Below are 14,596 nucleotides of genomic sequence, written 5' to 3'. Positions count from 1 at the left end.
TATCTGAAATTCTTATCTAAAACTCTGATTACACCCCAAAATAGCTAAAACATTTTTATGTATCCATGTATACTTTAGGTAATTTGACAGGTATTTTTAACTTTTTTTATGGCAATACTTTTCTATTAATTATTTATTTTTATTTTATGTGTCTGGGTGTTTTGCCCACATGTGTCTGTGCACCTGTGTGCATGTAATACCCACAGAGGTCAGAAGAGGGTGAAGGACCATCTGGAAATGGAGTTAGAGGTGGTGTTAGCTGTCTGTGGTGCTGGAAACTGAGCTATTGGTTCTTTGAAAGAGCTCTTACTGCTGAGCCATCTCTTAAACTACTGGCAGTATTTTTTTAAAGATGGAAGTAATCTTGAATAACTTAAGTTATAAATAATAGAATAATTTATAAGAGACCCATTTTTAAAAAATCAGTCAATGTATTTAGAAAACCTTTTACTTTATAAAGAAATCATGTATGTATCTTTTCTCTTACAGGTTTGGGAATTATTTGCCATTTTTGTAAGCGAAACTCTTTACCTCAATACCAAGCCACAATGCCTGATGGAAAACTGTATAACTTTTGCAATTCCAGTTGTGTAGCTAAATTTCAGGTTTGTTACTTATTTTTCTCTATCCTCATAAAATGCACATAGATAACAGTGTAATATACTTTATCTTTTCTGTTACTTTTAATTTGTTGCGTGCCTGATGAGAGGGTAGAGATTATAGCCTGAATCACAGAAGGTCTGGCTGTACTTTTGTACATTATTACTATGATGTAGAACTTGAAGGAAAGTGAGTTTTAGTGTGGTTTAATTCAGTGCTCTTCTTGTTTGAGTATCTGTGTTCCGTGATTAATGAAAATGTCTTCAGCCTGTAAGTATGAAGCATATATGCTTTCCAAATTAGACATGAACCTGTAAAAAGGGGATTCAACTTCTTAGAGTAGACCTTAACTTAGTATGGGATCCGTTTCAGGAAGACAGGATTGATTTGGTAAATGTTCTGAACTGTCTGACATAGTTCTTCAGAGTTAGAGTATGGATAATGTTATAGGTAGTGTTGAGACTTAGCTGAGACCTCAGAATGGGAATAGTTTAGAATGAACTCAAGCAGTAGTTAGGTAGTACTAGTAGGTTTACCTATGATACGTGAAAATTTCAGGGTATTGCCCAAAGGTTCAAACCAGTGCATAAAGCCATGCTTCATGAGTTAATTCATCCAACAGTTCTACTTTATTCCAGGTACCGTGCTCTATGTTAATTTATTTAAACTGAAATTATAGTCGTTTAAATATGCTATAGTAGTTACTACAACAGTTACTACTACTTAAATTAAGGTTTTAAATTCAGATGAATGACTGTTGCTTTATTGAGTTATATCCTCATTGAAGGTGGATGATAAACTTAGTTTTTTTTTTTTGTTCGGATGGTTAACACTATAGCTTAGGCTCATCTAGAACTGGAAGTGCATATCTCTGTTTCAAACTTGAAAGTGCTGGATTACAGATTTGAGCCACTATGACAAGCCTAACTACTATTACTGTTTACTTGAAACTTCTGTTGGATCTGGTTTGATGAGACTGTGTACATATACATTAAAATTTTTTTCTTCTAGTTTTTTGAGGTAGGGTTTTTCTGTGTAACAGAGCCCTGGCTGTCCTGGACTCATTTTGTAGACCAGGGTGTCCTTGTACTCACAGAGATAGCCTGCCCCTTCTTCCTGAGTGCTGGGATTAAAGGTGTGTGCCACTGTGCCTGGCTACATTAAATATTTTTAAGGGTTCTCTTTCAGAAGATCTGTGTTCAATTCCTTCATAGCAGCTCACGCTGTCTGTAATTCCTTTTCCAGGGGATCTGGCACCCTCATATACATGCAGTCAAAACACCAGCATGCATAAAAATAAATATGTAAAGAAGATAATAGTATTCTTTATCTCTTTAAACTACTATAACAAAATAGCTTATAAGCAAAAGTTGCTATAAGTTCACAGTTTTAGAAGTTAAAAAATTCAATATAGCTCTTGCAGGTTTGTGACTCAAAGTCCTTTATTTAGTCTTGGGTAGATGAAACTGCATCAGATGGCCCAAAAGACATGTAACATTTTAGTCATCTGATAGTCAATGTTTTTTAAGCAAACTTTAATTGTACTGTGTGGTATTTAAAAATGATTGCTTCTCCCTCCAGTGTTTGTTGAATAATTTTATTAGCTACTTCATACAAGTACAAGGTTAAATGTCACATGTATATGTGATATACTTCAAAAGAAAAATAAATACCAGTATATTCAGGTTAAGAATCAGAAAAAAATAGTTTTGCATGAATGGTAGTGGCTTACACTTTTAATCCCCATACGCAGGAGGCAGAGGGTCAGAGGGCCAGAGAGAGAGGCAGAGAGATAGGCAGAGAGAGAGGCAGAGAGAGAGGCAGAGAGGCAGAGAGGCAGAGAGGCAGAGAGGCAGAGGCAGAGAGGCAGAGGCAGAGAGACAGTGGCAGTGGCAGTGGCAGTGGCAGTGGCAGTGGCAGTGGACCTCTTGAGTGTGAGGCCAGCGTGGTCTACAGAGTAAGTTCTAGGACAGCCAGGGTTACACAGAAAAGATATGATAATAAAAGAAAGGAATAGAAAAGAAAGGAAAAGAAAGAAAAGGAATTAGGGGGTGAAAAGTTCTTTTGTGGTGGTGTTTGCCTTTAAGCCTAGCATTAGGGAGGCAGAAGGATCTCTGCTCTACATAGCTAGTTCCAGGACATCAGAGACTGTCTGGAGACCCTGTCATAAATGAAGAATCAGAAAACAAACAAAGCCAAAACCAAAAAAGCATTATAAGTCCATGTATGCTTATATATCCTATCTTATTCTGTGAATTATTTCTGGTATGAATACCAGCTTTTACTCTTTCTCCACCTAACTCTGAAGAATTGATTACCTTTTTAAAAAGTAATACATGCTGTTTTTCTTGATGATAACTTGGATCGAGAGTTACGGGAGTGATGCGAGTTATTTGTAACTTAATATTTGAACCTTGGGGAGATAAGTGCATGTTTTTCTATCTTCTTGACTTGTCGCTTCCTCCCTCTCTCCTCATTTCTCTTCCCTGATTTTATTTATAGTTTAGAACTTGTGAAACTAACCTTACTGTTCCTTTTTTCTTCAGCTGAGATAATTGAGCTATAGTTTTTCCTTTTCATATTTAAATAATCTCATGGTAAATATTTCAATTCTAAATCTAACTGGGGTGATTTTTTTTTTTAATGTACTAGACATTGAAGCATCCTACCACTGAACTGTATCTCAATCCTTTGACACAGTGTATTTTAAAGGCAAAATTAAGAATTGTTGTTTCATGTACTAAAATAGCAAAGAAACTTGCTTTCTTTTCTGCATGTAGTAGACATTTGATAGTTCTTATGGCTAGAAGTTCTAAAATACTTCTCAGACTAAGTGTATTTTGTTCTTTATTTTAGGCTCTAAGCATGCAGTCATCTCCAAATGGCCAGTTTGTAGCACCCAGTGATATTCAGTTGAAATGCAACTACTGTAAAAATTCCTTTTGTTCAAAACCAGAAATCTTGGAATGGGAGGCAAGTCTTGTTTCCTTATATGTGTTATCTAACGCTAAGACAAGAATCTAAGAAAATAAGTGACATTTCTATTTGGAAACTTCTTTTTTAGTGGACAATAATAGTGGTTTGTTTACTTTGTAGAAGTGAAACTAATAGGATAGATTTCAAGGAAGCAGTTTATTAAAGTCGCATGTATAAAAGTATGTTTGTAATAAAATATAAAAGTCGATTCATATACCCAGAGTCACTGCAGACTACCATACTGTTCTCTCTTTGTCATTATTATCATTTGTGAATTATGAATATATTATTGCTGAATATTTGTAGAATTAGAATTTGTAAGGCAGATACCGTGCTGTTATTTACTGTTTTATATTTTAATAAATATATTTTAATAAGGGTGTAGAGGCTGTGAATCTTGTTTATTTTCCTTAGTACTTAACCTTTTGTAGTGTACTTATTTACTTTGTCATATTCTTTCGTTTGCCTTTTCCATGTGAGTTTGTTTCTTTAAGAAGACAGTAATGAATAGATGATGATCCAGGCTGCCCATTGCTGTGATGAACGGTGTTTACTTTTGGCCATCCTTTAACTTTTTTGGGGGTGGATTGGGTGGTTGGAGGGTAGAGTATGGAGTATATACTTAAAAAGTTATATAAGACGTAAAACTAAAATCAAACGATTTTCTATGGTTGTTCATATGTTACTTAAAATGTAATGCTTAGGTCAAAAGTGATAGCTAGAATTAGACTTCATGATTTCCAAAATATTTGGAAGGTTTATTATTTTAGAGCCTGTAAAAATTGTTTTTAAAAGATTTATTTATTTTTATGTATATGAATACACTGTAGCTGTCTTCAGACACACCAGAAGGCATCCAATCTCATTACAGGTGGTTGTGAGCCACCACGTGGTTGCTGGGAATTGAACTTAGGACCTTTGGAAGAACAGTCAGTGCTCTTAACCACTGAGCCATCTCTCCAAATTGAAAACTTTAGACATAATAGATGTTTTTATTAAAGTGTGACAAGAATGTGTTTGATTTCCTAAAAATGTAGTATCTTGTATTTCTGTAGCTTACATTGTATTTTCCATTATTTTCTTTGTGTTTCTCCAAGTCATTAGCATATCCATCTCTCTAGCACAGCCTATAAAATTCTTTACTTCTATTTTGCTTGGTGCTGTCTCCAGAGTAGTTAAACCATTCATGCTTTTGAGGCTCTTGATGGCATTTCATCATGAGTTTTAGACTAATAACCACCTAATTGCAGAAATAATATTGAATGCCCAATATGAAAATAAAGGAATGGCCAGGGAGTGAGGAAAATCTGTAGGCAAACATATGAAATAGTATCATATAGGAAATGAAGATTTCATAATAAGCTGAGATCATACATTTTTAGATGAAAATGGGCATTTCCCCACTGTTCATATTTTGTAGTACTATGGTGTTGCTTCTACTTACATAGAACTTTAGTGTTAGATGCCATTAAGAGATACTGCTCTATTGAGTGAGCATCTCTCTTAGGAGACTGTGGCCTTAGGACTCCATAATTAGCAGTTAGGATACTTTTTCTTTTTCGTCTTAATTTGTGCATGTGCATGCACATGTGGCTTATTGAACCAGGACCTTGAGTATGCTTAGCAAATACTTTACTTCTGAGCACCCTCTCTTCCATCTTTTCTGAGTTATGTATTCATTATAGGGCAGTTTTTCATTAATGATTACTCTAACTACTTGTTTTCTAGCCTTTTATGTTCCTTATTTTAGTCTTTTGATATCTTTATGTGTTACATTGATTACTTAGACTTAATCTATATCTGTTATAATTTTGGGAGAACAGTTGCTTTGCTTGGAGTTTTAGTTCTTAACTCCTGGGTCACTGTTTAAAAAGTAGGCCTGATAATTGTAGCTTGAAGCCAAGAGAAATAATAATTACTAACTTTTTATTTTAGAGAACTAACTAACTCAGTCTCATGTTTTTGCATCAGTGTCGTTTAAGAGCACCAAATTGAAAACTTTAGACATAATAGATGTTTTTATTAAAGTGTGACAAGAATGTGTTTGATTACCTAAAAATGTTGTATCTTGTATTTCTGTAGCTTACATTGTATTTTTCATTATTTTCTTTATGTTTATCCAAGTCATTAGCATATCTAGGCTGTTACTTTATGTTAGTGACTGTTCTCTTAGTCACTCAGTACTTGGGGTAGTTAATAATGCTCAGGTGGTTAACCTAATGTCTGTGTCCTTTAGCAAATGTGTCTCCAAATGATTTAACTTTCTGTAAAAGTGGCTTGTTTATTTCTTAAACTTGGTCTTGAGATGGTTCTCATACTTACCAAGGTTCCCATTGTGCATTTAGAACAAAGTGCATCAGTTCTGCAGCAAAACTTGCTCAGATGACTATAAGAAGTTGCATTGCATAGTTACATATTGCGAATACTGCCAAGAGGAGAAGACTCTGCATGAAACAGTAAATTTCTCTGGCGTTAAGAGACCTTTCTGTAGTGAAGGCAAGTGTGTATACAGCATTGTTCATAACTTTCAATATATATAATGGTTTTTGCTAAATTATTTAAAGAATATATAATTACAGACATCCAGACTACGTACACAGTTTTAATATGGCTTTACAAAACTTCGTTTACTTTTCTACTGAATCTTTTTTTGTTGTTTTATATGTATTTTTAGAGTTCTGGGCCTCAAGGTTTCATCTCTAGAAATTTTGGGATAAAATGAAAGAAAACATTGTCATACCATGTTATTACTAACTGGAATTGTACATTGTAGCCTGAAAGTTGATTTTTCAAGAGCAGGAAGAATGTTTTGCGTTAGCTCCATTTCTTCTACCAGCTTGCAGCTATAGAGTTTTCTAGTATATAGATTGATCATCATTGACCTTAAAATCTGAAACCCATGATACTCCAGAAGTTTCAGGTTTTGGATTCTCAGGTTAAGGAAGTCACTAAAGTCCATGCAACTTTTAAAAACAAATACCCCACAAAAAGCTCCCAAATCTGAAATTTCTCTGACCCAAAGCATTTTAGTAAGTCTCATTGATGGAGAGGTGGGAGGAGTTACATATAGTGACAAGCAGACTGGATACACTGGTTTGTGATGTCTGAGACACATTGGGTTTTGTTACATAGTTCACAAGTATCCTTTATCTTCACTTAAACTTGCATTGGTGTTATATTAGAATTCAGATTATAGACATGAACTCTAGTTCTAAATTTACTTCTCCAGAGATAGAAACAGGATGAAACAGGATTGGGTTTTAGGGTGCTTGTTGTTAGTGTTTCCAGTTGTCACATTTTTGCTCTAATCTGCCTTTATCTTGTCATATATATATGTGTATATATGATATAGATACAGATATATACATACATATACACAGAGATAGATACAGATATACGCCTAAAGACACAGACACACACACACATATATATAATATATATATATATATATAATATATATATATTTCCCCCTCCCCCCTAAAAAACCAGCTCTGTTAGAAGCTATCAATTGTGAGGAGATATATCCCATTTATTTATTTATTTATCTATTTATTTATTTATTTATTTTTCAGACAAGGTTTCTCTGTGTAGTTCTGTTGTGTAGACCAGACTGGCCTTGAACTCCATCTGCCTCTTCCTAACCCAAGTGCTGAGATTAAAGATGTGTTGCTCTTTACCGCACACCCTTGGCCCCCTTCCTATCACAGTTTTTAAGGCCTTTTTTCAGTGGTTTCCTGTTTTGTTAGGGGGAGTTAGAAATCATAGACGCCTTCATTGTCTCTCATTCTCAACTATGAGTCTACAGTCATTAGCAATAAATACTTTTACAAAAAAGCTTCCTATCTCTTGTTTTGACCTGTTAGTTTTCCATCAAGGACTCTTTGTCCCCTGCTTCTACTTTTTCTGTGAATTCCTCTATCAAATTTGGGGTAAATGGGAAGTTGGGTAATTCTGAATGCCAGCAGTCAATGGCAGAAAAGAAATGTTTGTTCAATGGTATCTCCATACATCTTACAAACAGTACAGCATGCATGTTAGACGGTATTAATTAACAACGCAGAACATTTCTACTAAGTTGTAATTGGTACATCTCACCTAGAACCATGCTTTACTATTATTATCTATGAGCAAAGTTATAGTAAAAATGTCCGATTCTAAGGTGTGATGGCAAATACCTTTAATCCCAGCATTCGGAGGGCAGAAGCAGTCAGATTTCTGTGAGTTTGAGGCTAGCCTGGTCTACAAAGCAAGTTCCAGAATGGCCAGGTCTGTTATAAAGAGAAACCCTGTCTTGAAAAAACAACAACAAAACAACAGAAGATTAATACTGAGTTGATTTACTCCATTGCCTACATTTTTTGTTCCAAAACAGTCTAATTTATCCTGTCTGAACATATTAATATTATTAATATATATATTAGTGAGCTTATAGAAATTATATTTTTATAAATCTAAAATGGATTTTATTAAATTGAAGAGTGCATCTTAAATAGTACTTAGAAACATAATTTTCATTGGGAAGGACTTAAAGTTTCAAATGGGTATAAAGTGTTAAGGATGTGTATTTTTCTTACTTTTTACTACTGAATGAGTTTTGTTTTTGTTTTTGTTTTGAAGTCCTCTGTTACTTAACCTAGTTTTCTAGGTAAACTGTTTACTATCAAATTCAGTGAATTAAAAAAGGTCAGATGTGGTGGCATATACCTTTAATCCCAGCTGTCTAGAGCCAAAGGCAGGTAGATGCCTGTGAGTTTCAGAAAAGCTTGATTGACACAGTATGTCAATCAAGTTCCAAGACAGCCAGAGCTACATAGAGACTGTCTCAAAAAAAAAAAAACCAAAAAACAAAAAACCAAAACAACAACAATAGCAACAAAAAACCCAAACCATAAAACACCCAACAACAAAAAACTAAAGAAGATGTATATTAAAAAATATTTTAAAATATAGCTCAAAGGCTGGTGATGATTCAATGGGGAAAGGTGCAGGCTTGATGACTTCAATTTGATTCCCAGTACTCATATAATAGAAAGAACTGACTTTAAAGTTGTCTTGACTGCCATGTGTAGGCTACAGCATGATGACATGACATGACATGACACATACATATTTACATATGCAAATAAATGTAATTTTAAACATAAAATATAGGTAATAGTAATAAATTGTAGAATGTTACATAGTGATTTGCAAAACATTTTATTCTTTAAAACTGTACAGTTAGGTATGGTGGCAGTTGCCTACAATCTTAACCTTCAGGCATCTGAAGGAGGAGGATTGAAAGTTCAAAGCCACCCTGAGTTAGATTGTAACGAGACCCAGCTTCCAAAAGCAGAGATTCACAGATAGAACAGAACATTTAAAACACTTGGGTTTATGAAAACATTGTATATGGTAGAATTATAATTTGAGCTTTTTATTAAAAGATAGATCAGATTTCCTAGATAATAGTAGATTATTCTACTTACATGAAGTAGCATGAGCAAGAATATGGAGGCTTATTTAACTTGAGGGGTAGTATAGTTTGGAAATTAGATATATGTAAATACATTTATGCAGAAGATAAGGAGAGGTATTAAAGGAGTAGATAGCAGAGTTCTATTTTCTTGATGAATTTCTATATGAAAATAGATCGTTAGGAAGAATCTAGAAAACTTGAATATAATGCCTTCTAAAGATTTATCTGAATTTAGTCAGAACTTTTTAGCAGTCTGCATTTATTTTCTAATGCACTCACTTGTATATTTGCGATTTTACTCAAATAGAAAATAGATCTGAAGCATTACCAAATTTTAATGTTTTAAAAGTATTGTTTGAACCTATGTGATAGGTGACATATTTTCTAATATAATAATATTCTGTTCTAATTTTTACAGGTTGGTGTTGTTATAATAGGCCTAGTATTTCAGAGGGCCTGGGGAAAAGGTTCAGTCAGTAAAGTGCTTGCTGTTGAAACATGAGGCTTGAATGCTTGAGTTTGGTCCCTATCATTCATGTGAAAGTTGGACATGGCAGTCTGTAATTCCAGCACTGGGAAGGGAAGCAGAGACCAGGAGGCTTTGGAGGCTTGTTGGCTAGCCATTTGAGATATATTGGCAAGCTTTAGGTTCAATGAGAGCAACTGAGGAAGACCACTGGCATCAAGCTCTGGTCTCCACATGAACCTGAATGTACACATAAAAACATGGAGGTTTTCAGTCAGAAGGGAAGAGTTTTTTTTTTTTTTTTTTTTTTGGTTTTTCGAGACAGGGTTTCTCTGTGTAGCCCTGGCTGTCCTGGAACTCACTCTGTAGACCAGGCTGGCCTCGAACTCAGAAATCCGCCTGCCTCTGCCTCCCAAGTGCTGGGATTAAAGGCGTGCGCCACCACTGCCCAGCTAGGGAAGAGTATTTTACATGTGAATATATTCGACATATTCTGAAACTGTTAATTAGCTCGTATTACAAGATTTGTCTCAGTTTAAAACGTCTTTTTATGTGTTCTTTTAAAAAAAAAAATACAACATTTTTCAGGCTGCAAGCTATTATACAAACAAGATTTTGCAAGACGATTAGGATTAAGATGTGTTACCTGCAACTATTGTTCTCAGCTGTGTAAGAAGGGAGCCACTAAAGAACTTGATGGAGTTGTCAGAGACTTCTGCAGTGAAGAATGCTGTAAGAAATTCCAGGAATGGTATTACAAGGCAAGTGCAGCACCTCAGTAGGGCAGCTCCTTTGGGTGTCTTCTAGAGTGCTTTATATCTGTCAGTGTGACAGAATCCTCTTTTAATTTCTGTACTCTATGCCTAGTCCTGTTTGTACTGTTCATTAAGATGGGTTTTGTCTTTCCTACTTGTTTTCTATATTTTGAAGTGGAATTATCATTATTTTTCTTTAGAATTAATTTATGTATTACCAACCATTAGGCTATTCATGTATTTTCAGTGCTTAGCTTCATAAAATTGATATTTCTCTAAATTTATTTTTAGTAACTCCATTGCCATTATTGAATAATAGCAGTAGTAGCTTTAAATGTTAATCTAATGTTTTGTAAGTCTTTGTTTATATGTGTGTGTGGGTTCACACGTAGCCATCTCATTGTGGAACAGAAGTGTGGAACAACTGTATTTTGTATATTATAAAAGGCGTTTTAAAAGTCAATAAATAATACTCTTTGGGCCATTGTATTAACTACTTTTTTTGAGACAGTGTTTCACTGTGTAACACTGGATGGCCTTGATATCACACATCTCTGCTTTCTGACTGCTGGGATTAAAGGTGTGCACACTCATTCTTGATGACTTTTTTAAAGACAAGAAAATAAACATAAATTTGGAGTTTGTATGATCAGATTTTATCCAAGGAGAAGTTACTAATCTCTACACTGATAACATAGAAAAGTATCTCAGTGGTAAAAGTTCGTCATATCGTGTGGATATCATGTTTGTGATAAGTCTGTCCAGTTTTAAAGCATGTGAAAATAGACATCATGACTCCTAGTACTGTGACATAGATGAAGTTTGAAGAATCTGACAATGCTTCAAAGGATGAAGCTGGTTACTGTCATAACCTCTTGCCAACCAGGTACTCAATTTTCAAGCACCTTGACAACTGTTTGAAGGGAAAGTGCTTTCATAATCAGCAACAGGCTTTAGAAAATGCTTTCTAAGAATTTCATCAAATCTCAAAGCATAAATTTCTCTGGAATTAACTGGCATTTCTCATTGGCCCAAAACAAAAACAAAAACAAACAAACAAACAAAAGTAATGATTTCTGTTTTGATGGGTAAAGGTGTGTTTGTGCCTAGTTACACATATATGAAATATGTTCCAATATAGTAATTCTTATTTAAAACCCACAAACCTTTGTGCAATATACATAATAGTATTGAGAGACTACCTGGAATTCAAATAATTTTATATATTTTTAGTATTTAAATTTAATAACGAGAGCCATATAGCTCAGTGCTTACTTAGTAGGCAAAAGGCTCTCTGTTTGATGCCAAGTACCACAAAAATATATTTTATTGAAATACTTAACAGTATGCTTTTAAATTTTCTGTTAGTATGTTATATTAGTTTTATTTCTGTTACCTTGATAAAACAACATGGTCAAGATGACTTATAGAAAAATTTATTTTGGCTTAACAATTCCAGAAAGTTAGAGTTCTTAATGTCAGAATAGAGAGAGGTACCAGGTTGGGATGGTGGCTGGAGAAAGGTGCTGAGAATTCACATCATGTATTTGTAAGTACAAAATAGAGAGTATACTGGAAAGTGGCAGAATTTTACCTCTGAAAGCCTGCTCATCCTGACTGACTTCTTCAAACAAAACTACATCTCCTAGACCTCCTCAAACAGTGTTTAATCCAGCACTCAAGTGTTCAGTTGTGGAAGCCTGTTGGGAGCATTCTCATTCAACTTCTATGTATGGTTTTTACTTGATCAGACATTTTAAGTAATCTGTGTTTCCTGATCTTTACAGCAGATTGCTTCTGTATTTAAAAAGAGACTTTATACAAATTGTCTCTTTCCAGTTGGAATAGAAAAATGTGTTGATAGACAACCAAAAAAAAAAAAAAAATCTTAGAGTAAAATTTGTTTTATTTGGGTGTGGTGGTACACACCTGTAATTCAAGCTATCAGAGACATGTGGGTGGCCAGTTGGATGCTAGCCTGTGTTTACACAAAAAGACCCTGTGTTTAGGGGTTGGAAAGATGGCTCAGAGCACTGCTGTTCTTGCAGAGGAGCTTAGTTCAGTTTCTAGCACCCATGTACAGTTACAGCCACCTGTAACTCCCAATTCTAGAGGTCTGACTTTCTTCTGACTTCCGTGGGCACTAGACATGCACTTGGTTTACAAACATACATGCTGCCAGTAAAACACTTAGGATACTAAGTCAATGAAAAGTTTATACCTTCCACAACTTTATGTCATTGAACTTAGAATTGTTAGTTTTGAGTTCTCAGTTATTCTTTCAGTTTGAAAAACTGGGTACTTTGTTTTCATGAGTAATTGACATTATCCTGCCCTGGTTTTTTCTTTGGACAAATCATTTTCAGTTTTCTGGAATAAAATTGGTCATAGGAAAAAAAGCAAGCATGTTTGATTATAGAATGAAGGATTGATTTTATTATTCAGATTTTTGGATAGGTTATATTTAATTTTGTTCTTTTGAATCATTAATTTCAATAAACATTTCTGGCTGTAGTAGCATATGCCTGTAATTCTAGCATTTGGGATATGGAAGCAAGCTGATGAGGTTTGAGGCAAGGGTGAGCATCACGATACCTTTTAAAAAACCAGTGTAGTACAGAGTACTACACTGCTATGCTATGCTATGGTAATTTGATAAATTTTACACAAACCGAGTTTTAGCTTAAATGTTAAATGAAGAACCCTTTTTGTGTGTTTTACTTTTATTAATTCTTTTGTTTTCTAGTGATTCATAATATAATTTTGTCTTTCCTTTGTTAGTCTATATCTTGAGGTCAAGATAGAGTACAGGTTTTGACTTGGTTTGTCTGCTGGAATCCTGTTATTTCAATTTTAATATTTGGTGTTAGATGTTTAAATTTTGAGTGTTGGTTTTCAGTGTCCATTTTGCAGGGCTGTTGTAAGAACTGTAGATAGGAGGTCAACATTAGGCTTCTATCTCAGGTTTTTAGTAAGTGGGGTGGTCAGGCTACTGCTTTGATTTTGTTTTTTCCCCCCTAGTGTTCTGACTCATTTGTAAATGGTGGTAAGCCTACATTTCCTTGTGTGTGTATATGTGTGTGTGTGTTTTGTCTATTTGATTATAAAAACAAGGACAGAAAGAAAATGAACCTGAAACACTTTTGTGGTTTGAAAATAGTCTTTATTTGATGAGAGTATCTCTCACAGAGTGGAGTACTTTTGCAGTTGTGGTTTGGTATTTGAGGCCTGGAGAGCTGCGGGTAGACCTTATTGGAAGGTCCCAAAATCTAGGTTTGATGTCAGCAAAAGATGGTGGTGGCAGCAGCAGCAGCCGCAGCAGCAAGGTAGATGACCATGCTAATTGAGAGCAAACGCATGTGGGCAAAGTCAAAGTTCCTTTCTTTGCTTTCCTTATATCTAGGGTGTTGTCCACTTGAAAAAAACATATAACGACCTAGGTTAAATACTAAATGCCCCTGTCACACTATTACTACATAATACTATCAGCAGCGTGCAATATTAGACAAGGCATATGATATTAGAATCAGTTACTGCTAATAATTTATACTATGAAGCTTCCCTTGTTGAATGTTTATTCAGCAAGAGAGCTGAACTAGAGAAAAAAAGACAGTGCATTATGGCCTATCTTTGTTAGTTCTTTAAGACCTGTGTACCTATATGATCCTTTGTTAATGTCTCCCACCTGGAAGTTTACTTTTTTATACAAGTTCAAATGTACTCTACTTTAGTACATTTGTACACCCTTACAGTATTTATTAATAGAATTTCACTTGAGATAGGAGTTGAGATAACCACATACACAATAAAACTATGGATTAGAGTAATGAAAAAGTAATGGCTACAATTATGAACTGTAAAATAATATTTAGCATTATCAGAATTTCCAAGCCGTTAAGCTGATGATCAGTTTTTTAAAAATATAGTAATTATTTATAGATCAGAAACTTAATTATTATTGTATTTGGAGTTAATTAGATCTTTTGTTCATTCAGTGATCAAAATGTCTTAAGTATGGGCAAGATTTAGGTGAAACTATTTCTTTAGTTACTATTTTAAAGTGTAATAGAATGAGTTTTAGAGTGAAATAAAAATATACATGCATACACACACATACATATATGTACACATATACATATATATATATACACACACACACATATATACACATACACATAGGTGAAGTTATAGAAGTTATAGATTGCATTGGTCTGGTTGTATTCCTAGCTGTAGGTTTGATTGGATATCTTTTCTTTGTTTATTTATTTAATAATAAATCTTTTTCTAAGACCAGGTTTCTTTGCATAGCCTGTCCTGTCCTGGAACTTATTCTGTAGACCA

At 34.4% G+C, this 14,596-nt stretch overlaps 1 protein-coding gene across 6 annotated transcripts in view; it reads left to right on the top strand.

Annotated features, from left to right (window-relative positions):
- Positions 1-14,596, top strand: part of Zmym2 (zinc finger MYM-type containing 2) — a 69,128-nt gene that overhangs the window by 31,652 nt on the left and 22,880 nt on the right. For all 6 annotated transcript variants that reach the window (XM_034497225.2, XM_076930944.1, XM_034497227.1 and 3 more), the window contains exons 9-12: positions 490-605; positions 3,457-3,573; positions 5,922-6,072; positions 10,089-10,261. In XM_034497225.2, the coding sequence (XP_034353116.1) occupies positions 490-605; positions 3,457-3,573; positions 5,922-6,072; positions 10,089-10,261 (557 nt within the window). The remainder of the gene's footprint in view (positions 1-489; positions 606-3,456; positions 3,574-5,921; positions 6,073-10,088; positions 10,262-14,596) is intronic.

The sequence above is a fragment of the Arvicanthis niloticus genome, chromosome 3, assembly GCF_011762505.2.
Source record: "Arvicanthis niloticus isolate mArvNil1 chromosome 3, mArvNil1.pat.X, whole genome shotgun sequence".
NCBI lineage: Eukaryota > Metazoa > Chordata > Mammalia > Rodentia > Muridae > Arvicanthis > Arvicanthis niloticus.
Note: the sequence above shows the minus strand (reverse complement) of the source record. Positions and strands in the feature narration are given on the sequence as shown.